Source organism: Gossypium arboreum, chromosome 7, assembly GCF_025698485.1.
Source record: "Gossypium arboreum isolate Shixiya-1 chromosome 7, ASM2569848v2, whole genome shotgun sequence".
NCBI classification, from domain to species: Eukaryota; Viridiplantae; Streptophyta; class Magnoliopsida; order Malvales; family Malvaceae; genus Gossypium; species Gossypium arboreum.
Window position 1 is genome coordinate 101,035,374 of NC_069076.1, and position 8,478 is coordinate 101,043,851.

At 35.4% G+C, this 8,478-nt stretch overlaps 1 protein-coding gene across 9 annotated transcripts; it reads left to right on the forward strand.

The window, feature by feature from the left end:
- The first annotated feature begins 273 nt into the window (after positions 1-273).
- On the forward strand, positions 274-8,011 carry LOC108488215 (peptidyl-prolyl cis-trans isomerase CYP95-like). 9 transcript variants are annotated; one of them, XM_053030626.1, is made up of 14 exons: positions 274-460; positions 1,316-1,456; positions 1,618-1,672; positions 2,265-2,353; positions 2,634-2,658; positions 2,817-2,855; positions 3,820-3,937; positions 4,048-4,175; positions 4,324-4,684; positions 5,338-5,447; positions 5,828-6,023; positions 6,116-6,880; positions 6,987-7,055; positions 7,172-8,011. In XM_053030626.1, exons 2-14 carry the CDS (start codon positions 1,379-1,381, stop codon positions 7,518-7,520), a joined length of 2,382 nt encoding a protein of 793 aa, XP_052886586.1. In that variant the 5' UTR covers positions 274-460; positions 1,316-1,378; the 3' UTR covers positions 7,521-8,011. The 9 variants fall into 9 exon arrangements, with proteins under 9 accessions (XP_052886586.1, XP_052886584.1, XP_052886588.1 ...); XM_053030624.1 differs by having other exon boundaries at positions 275-460; positions 6,110-6,880; XM_053030628.1 differs by having other exon boundaries at positions 275-460; positions 1,335-1,502; positions 5,828-5,997; positions 6,099-6,880.
- Positions 8,012-8,478: the final 467 nt, after the last annotated feature.

Sequence of the window (8,478 nt, forward strand, 5' to 3'; positions counted from 1 at the left end):
TAATGAACATGACTATTAAATATTTTAAATAGTTAATTAAATAATAATTTTATAAAATACTGCATGACAAGAGACAAAAAATATTTATTATATTAAACCTTTGTTTAATTCCAGCGAATCGATCATTTGGTTATTGTTTCTAATATAAAAGAATAAAGCATTTATAGTGTTTTTTTTTTTTTTTTTTAACAACAAAGCATTTGTAGTTGGGTCTATGGCGCATCCAAAACCGAATAGATACCTGAAGTTAGCCTATTATAAAACGGATCCCAATCCATAGAGGCAGAAACTCAATGACAGGATAGTCCAGTACCCAATATAAGAATCCAGGCCAGGGGAGGGGAGGCTTCCTTTATAATCCGAAAGAAAGTCCATTAGGCCTTTGGTTTCGTTTCCTCTCATATAATCGTCACTTCTTTTTAGTTTTTTTCTCTCTGTGGCTCTGCATTTCTCAGGTCAGGTGAACATTCTAGGGTTTCTGCCTTTATCACTTACTATTGCACTATATTCCCCTTTTCTTTAAAGAGTATTTTGCTGATGCAATACTCGCGTAGTTATTTTTTTTATTTTTCTTTTTTGCTTACTTCGTTTTAAAATATTTACGTATATTTAGTTTTTTTGTATGATTCTCCAGTTTTTGAGTTTATGGTTTAAGGTAGAGTTTACTATAAGCTTGTAGTTTAAGTGTTTTTGCTGGTTTTTCTAGGGTTTAAGGTTTTCAGCTTGATTTGGTTATGATATTATTTGGCTCACTGTTTTAGGAGAGTGTGTGCTTCTGTTTTCGTTTGGGAAGTATGTCTCTAATGAGTAATGGCCATTGTTTTTCTTTTTCTGATATGGGATTCTGGTTTCCTGCAATCTTCCACTAGTTTGATTATGTAATTGCTCTAATGACTACGGCTTAGGTTCCATATTTTTCAAAAATTTCAAATTGATTTTCTTCATGTTTTCTTGCTTCCTGCAATCAGTATGTTTGGAAATGCTAGGATGATTTGCACAAAGCTGAAATAGGACAAGAAATATTTTTCAGGTTTCATAGCTACCTGCAATGCTTTCCATTTTCTCCTTCCTAATCTCGATATATGCTATGCATAAGAAAATCTATTTTTATACGCTCCATGTTTTGCAAAACCTTCACTAGTATCTTGAAACAGTTAAATGAATGAAAGAAATGACGCATATAAAGGGAAAAATGTCCCGTCTGCTTTGCTATATTCGTTAATGAAGATTAGTGAGCTTGGGAATGCTTTAATGATGAAGTAGTTTTACGTTTTTTTTTTGTTAGCTAATATTAATTTTAATCTGCTGATTCTAGATGCTTGTTATTTGATTAGATTGTTGGTTATGCTGGCTTGAGTTGTGAATCTGGTGAACAAAGATGGCAAAGAAGAAGAACCCCCTAGTTTTTATGGATGTGTCAATAGATGGTGATCCTGCTGAAAGAATGGTTTTTGAGGTATCATTTTAGTTACGGAAGCAAGTCAACAAAATTTTACATTTTTGTATGGTGCTTTGCCCATGTACTCTTGTTTTGAATTACTATGCATTGGGTTTATATATGTTTATATCGGAGATTATGTTTTTGCTTATAATTATCAGTTCTCTTTGATTTTTCAGCTCTTTCCTGATATTGCTCCCAAGACAGCAGAAAATTTCCGTGCCCTTTGTACAGGTTCTGATATTCTTATTTCCCATTGTTATGATGTTCTTTTGTTCTCCAGAATTTTTTACATTACTGTTTTAAGAATAATTCTTCTTCTTAACTCTTTTAAGTTTTTGTTGTATATGATCTTTTTCACGTTTGAAGAAGCATTTGTGGTCAGGGGCAAGGTAGTTTCTGGGTTGTAATTGTTTACTATATGCTAGGTCAATACACACTCACCATGTGGGTGAAAAAATAAAAGAACATAAAAATTACTCAACTAATGTTCTTTTTTTCTTTGAAAAAACTAATTATTATTAATGAAAGAGAAATTAAAGTGAAAATGGTTTTAAAACTGTATGTGAAAACTAGGTGTGACTTTTAGTTTTTTTTAAACATTAAATTTCTTATTTGATCTTATTGATGTAGTAATTTTCTCTTGTAAATTTGTTTTATTTGTCTTTCCCCTAACTGAGTTGGTGTCCACTTCACTTTTAACACCAAACTCAGTCGGTCACGGATTTCAAGTTAGTATAGATAAGCACACTTGCAGGCATTTATGCACATATATATTCACGTGTTTGTATTTTTCTGCTTTCTTAAAATATGTCTTGGTCTACAGGAGAAAAGGGCATTGGTCCTAAAACTGGAAAGCCATTGCACTACAAGGGTTCCTTTTTCCATCGAGTCATGAAAGGTTCCCTGGCCCAGGTTTGTTGTTATATCTTACTTCTAATCGGGATTTTCCACTAGCTGTTTCTTGTAGAACATGGCCTAGAAGTGGAATGTCGTTTAGTCAGTTACTATTGTTTATGCTGTAGGAAACAGGGCTGATGGTCACGACTGCTTTTCTTGTGATGTAGTTTTTAAGGTTGTATTTACCATGTTGTGAATCCTCAAAATTTTACTAAACTTCGCTGTGTCCAACCCAGTTTTTTTGCACATAAATGTCTTTTTTCTTGTGGACTAACATCTTATGTTTGTTGTGCAGGGTGGTGATTTTGTAAGAAGAGATGGTATGCATTCTTTGCAGAGAGGACTTTTATTTTAATTTTTTGCAGCTGTTAATTGATTTTACTTTAGATAAGATCTCTTTAAAGGTTGCCATTTATGTGACTGCTGGTTGAAGTTTCTCTTGAAAAGCACATTGATATTTTAACTGTACTTTTTCCAGGAACTAGTGGGGAAAGCATATATGATGGAAAGTTTCCAGGTAAGTGATCTCTTCCCATCCTTCCAAGGTTACAGTGATAGACATAGTTTGGGTTGTCATAAATTAATGAAGAATAGATGCAAGATTCTCCTTTCTTTTAATATTTTAAAATTCAATCATTTTGTGGAAATGATTTAAACATTGTACTATTTATGCTATTGTTGTTTGTAATTACTATTTGTTCATGAAAATTCAATGATATTCTAACTATATCAATAATTGTGTACATGATGGAAGTAGTCATATGTGCTAATAATATACATAGTATCGTAGTCTCCATAAGTGACCAAAGTCTCTAATTTTGTTATCGAGTTGTGTTTCTAATGGTCAAAATGTTAAATCTTTATTTTCAATTTATAATTTGTTGCTATATAATATGAAATTGATCAATTTTTTTGGACTTAATTTCAGGTTTGGTATTAGGGTTATTTATACCAAGATAACACCGTATTAAGTTTTTTACTTGAATCTAGATTTGGGTGTATCTGTAATTGAAGTGTTTCTGAGTGAGCAATAGGTGTTTTCAGGATCTTTGCAAAAGCTTTCTTTTGCGTTAATATCGTATATAGTAGGTGCTTTCCATGGCTCTTGATCTAAGCCTATCTTCACCTAAAAGGCCTTTTTGATGGAGCAATATGCATTCTTCAAATCACTTTACAAGTTTTATTTTGCACCATCAATGCCTAGGTCATAGCATTTTTCTCAATAATCTGGATGTCCTTGAGAATTGGTTGGTGCTAACATAATGACCTGATGGCTAAATCATTTAAGGACTATTAAATGCTAAATTTTATGATCTCCACAAACTATCAAGGGACATAATTCAAAGAAAGTATGTTTAATGTTTGAAGTCGAATGCTTTCTTAATTCAAAGCTTATAATTATTCTTTTAGAAGTTGATAGTAGGCTATTCTTTTCACTAATAATTGATTAGTAACAAGGGATAATTTCAACTCTTGTTCAGATGAATCACCTAGGCTAAAGCATGATGGACCTGGTCTTTTATCTATGGCAATTGCTGATCGTGACACTGTTGGTTCACAATTTGTTATCACCTTCAAGGCTAATCATGACCTTGATAGGTAGTTTCTTATCTTCAAATATTTGTTCTCAGTTCCCTACCTTCCCAGATATATGCTTTGCTGTTATTCATTCTTGGATCTTGATCTTTTGCATTTGTGGCATGTTGCAGAAAGTATATAGTCTTTGGACAGCTTATACAAGGAAATGAAGTGCTGAAGAAAATTGAAAATGTGGGTGATGAGGAAGGAATACCAACTGTGACAGTGAAAATTATTAATTGTGGTGAAGTCATTGAAGGTATAGGTTGGAGGGTGTATTTCTTAAGATGGAATATCATGATCTAATTTATGGTAGACCTGCCAAGGTTACACCTGTATGGTGCTGCATGAGGCTTGGCCATCATTCCTTTTTAATTTTACTTTTCAATTTTTTATCTTATTTGCAGACAAGAGGAAAAATAAGTTGAGAACGGGCAAAGATGCTTCTTCTGGTGCTAACAATTATGAAGTGCGGAGGAAGGGGAAAAATAAAAAATCTTCAAGAGACAAAAGAAAGAAGAGAAGAAGCCATTATTTGTCTGATGCAGATAGTTCCTCATATTCTGAGATAGAATCATCTGAATCTGATAGTGATTCTGACTCATATCTCTCATCTTCCTCTGACATTAGTTCTTCAAGTGATGATGGGCACAAAAAGAGGAAGAGATATTTTAAAAGAGGAAAATATAGGCGTGGAAAAAAGAGAGAGAGACGACGTGACAAAAAGAGAAAAAGGCGTGATAAGAGATCAAAGCGTAAATCAAGAAGGTTATATACTTACAATCTATTTATTCTTCATGACATTGTCTTCTCTTCCAGCAAATTACCAGTTAACCAACATGAGTCCTGTGCATGTTTTGTTGAGTTTTGTGCTTGTTCAGCTGTGTATGAGAGGACTTTAATGTTTTCTAGATGTAATCAATACTTTTATGCTCCTGTTACTGTTTCCTTGGCTTCCAGTGTGATGCGTTAGAAGATGTTCTTTTCCTTTTTCCCCCTTAGAAAAATAAGTTTTTGATTACTAATGGTAGGCTTTTGTGATCCAAAACCTGCAATCTTGGTGAATTACTAAAATTGTTCAGGATTTGTTTGTTCTAAGTCCTAACGCATGAATAGCAACTATAAATATTATGTAAAATGCATATTTCTATAATTTCTTTGAAATGCAGTTGTCACTTGTGTCTTTGTTGAAGTAGATCCATGTGTTTCTCTCTAGTGCTTGGTGAACATTTGTTGAGATAATATCATGGTTTCGTCCCTCGAAATTAATTTTGTTAATACATCTGGTGTGGTATTTACCAAAACCTTTTCCAATCCACACAAAACAAATTGGGTTATGATGCTTCAAGTTCACGGGTGAGCTGATTAGCTTTCTTAAGTATCTTATAGAACTTAAATTACTATATCCTCTTTTTTATCAGGGCATCAGACAGCCTTACAGATGATGACAGTGAGAGTAGCAGTGAAAGCAGCAGTGACAATGATGATCAAGGAAAACCACAGAAGCATGAAGGGCCTTCTCAGAAAAGTGGTACTGCTTTCTCAAAATTTTGATTGAATAGAAGTTTTCTAGGAAAATTTGACATGGTCCTGAAATTCAATGTCCTAAGTTATTTGTTTCCTATTTCCCTTGATAATGCTATTACTTTGCATGCACCTGCCCAAAGGATATCTGCTTGTTGGGTACTTGACACGGGCAAATGTCATACCCATCATTTGATTATTCTCCCCACCCCCCCCCCTTCCTGTAATGCTATCAAATAAGAGTTCTGGAACCTGGATATTCTTGTTTCCTACTTCCAATTTTCTTGCTTTGTTTGCTAAAGTCTACTGATATGGATAATTCTCTGTTATTTAAACTTTTTTTTATTTTTACTACACTATATCAATGGGGTTGTCTACGATTTGCAGTTGGGAACCAATCCCCTTCTGCTACAGTGAGAGCAATTCCTCCCAGAAAGACTGAAGAGGCTGGTTTGGTGAAGGAGTGTGAAGCTCCTAGGGAAAATGGAGAGCGAAAGAGCAATGGCATTGAAGAAGATGCTAAATCTGGCAGAAGTGCAGAGAGACAACCTGATGTGGTAGATGATCGCCCGAGCAAATCTAGGTCTACTTTTCATTCTTCTCCCTCAGTTATTCTTTGTACTTACTGATTCTTCCCGATCTGGTATTTTATTAAAAGTTGATGAGCAGGAGCAGAAGTGCAAGTCCTAAGAGGACCATGAGTAAGAGTTTAAGTCCATGGAGGAGTCAAAGACGGTGCCCAAGTCTAAGCCCAAGGCGAAGTGTGAGCAGGAGCCCAGTTGCAAGTAGAAATCCTCCATGTTTTCCAGAAAGAAGTGGGAGCAGGAATCCTGCTAGAAGCATCAGCAGAAGCCCAACGAGGGTTAGAAAGAATAGAAGCATCAGTAGGAGCCCAGTTAGAGGACATCCTCGAAGAACCATTGGTAGGAGCCCTGTAAGGTCCCGATCCCGAAAAAGCCCAAGTAGGAGCCCACCCAGGTCAACATTAAAATCAACTAGTAGAAGCCCTGTTAGACTTTCAAAAAGAAGCACAAGTAAAAGTCCTGCAAGATCTTTTCGGAGAAGTATTAGCAGAAGCCCCATAAGGTCTAGGAGAAGCACTAGCAGAAGTCCTGTAAGATCTTCTAGGAGAAGCATAAGTAGGAGCTCTGCTAGGGCTCCTCCTAGGAGAAGCATCAGCAGAAGTCCCTTAAGGGAACCAAGTAGGAATTATCGTCGTAGTTATTCAAGGAGCCCCACCACCGTGCGGCGGGTAAGGTCACCTCCTGGTCGAGGTAGAAGTTTGTCAACAAGTGTTTCTCCTGACGCATCACCTAAGCGTATCAGAAGGGGTCGGGGTTTCAGTGAGCGCTACTCTTATGCACGAAGATACAGAACCCCTTCTCCAGATCGTTCTCCTGTGAGGTCCTATCGTTTCAGTGGCAGGATTGATCGTGAGAGGTACATGTCCCATCAGGTTCTTTTATGTTATACTACCTTTTTCTTTTCCAGAAAACCATTATATATTTTACTGATGGGTGGTTTTTCTATTAATTGCCAATTCTAGGTATTCAAGTTACAGGCGGTATTCACCTAGGCGCTATAGAAGCCCCCCAAGAGGAAGAACTCCTCCAAGGTCTGAATCTGTAGGCAAATTATGTGTTTGTGTGTGTTTTTTGCTCTTCTTGTAGCTATGGTCATTGGGTGGTTTGAATTTTGTTACTTGATTCCTAATAAAAATAATTTTTGCAGGTATAGAGGCAGAAGAAGCCGGACAAGAAGTCTGTCTGTATCACCGAGCCCGAGGTATAGAAATCGTCGATATGGTCATAGCCGCAGTCGTAGTCGAACCTCTATTCGCAGCCGTAGCCCAAGTCGAAGTCGAACCCCTGTTCGCAGCCGTAGTCCAGTTGATTCTCCAAGGGCTGGACGGCGAAGGTCCCCTTCACAGAGCAGGAGCCGATCAGAATCAAGGTCTTCGTTGAACTCTCAGTCTCCAAAGAAGGTGAGCAAAGCAAAGTCAAGGTCATCATCAGGAAGTCCAGACGGTGGAAAAGGACTGGTCTCTTATGATGATGGTTCACCTGATTCAGGAAGGTGAAATCGAGTGAAAGTTGGTTGAAGATTTTTGTTTAGTGTTTGATGAGCCCCATCTTCTGTTGATGCACTGAACTGTGCAGTTTTACGAACTTCTTGTCTCTGATTTGTGTTGTTGCCAGAGGTTGTGGTCAGTAATTACATTAATCCGATTCCAAGTATTTTCATTGAGATGGTTGTTGTTGTTGTTGGCCTGTCATGCTCGTTTAGGATAATTTTACTTCGTTATAAATAAAATTAATGAATAGTATGCGAACCTTGTTGCTGTTAGGGGTTAGGAAGAGTCTCTGTATTTGTTAGTGCAGTAGCATCATCATCCCCCAAGAATCTTGTGTAGCTTTAGCGAGTCTGTTGTCAGTTCTAGCTTTTAATTAATGTGTTGGACAAATTTTCCTTCAATTGATGACCATCGGGAACTAGTCTAATATTTTATTTTGCGGTGTGCCTTGTTGGTTACAGGAAATATAATCAATATTTCTTTCTTCTTAACAAAAATTATTTTTATTTTTATTTAATTTGTATGTTAATTTTAATTTTCTCTGTGTAAATTATTTTATACTTAAACTTGAAATTTTTATATAAAAATTGAGAAATATTTTTGAAAAAGATTTTAAATTTTATTAAATAATGTTGGAAATGTAGAAAAGAAGGTTTTTCTCTTCAAAGTAAGTTTAAAAACTCATTCCAAAATTTGGTGTCGATAGTCTGATATCTATTGATGCGATTTTCATGCAAATCTGAACTTCAGACATTGGATTTTAGAAGTAAATTTGAAATAACTCATTTTATTACAAGTTAAATGGTTTTGAACAGTAATCTTAATGATATGTGGGATCACTTTTTTTGTTTATTTTCTTTTGAAAATTAAATAAAATTTAAATTTGTATATAAATATTGTTTTTATTTTTAATTTTAATTTTAAATTTTAAAATTATCTAGTATTTGAAATTGTTTTTGATAAC

Coding starts and splice junctions, on each gene's coding strand:
- LOC108488215 (XM_053030624.1), top strand. CDS start 1,379: ATGGCAAAGAAGAAGAACCCCCTAGTTTTTATGGATGTGTCAATAGAT. Junction 1,457..1,617: donor CTGAAAGAATGGTTTTTGAG/GTATCATTTTAG, acceptor TTGATTTTTCAG/CTCTTTCCTGATATTGCTCC. Junction 1,673..2,264: donor TTTCCGTGCCCTTTGTACAG/GTTCTGATATTC, acceptor CTTGGTCTACAG/GAGAAAAGGGCATTGGTCCT.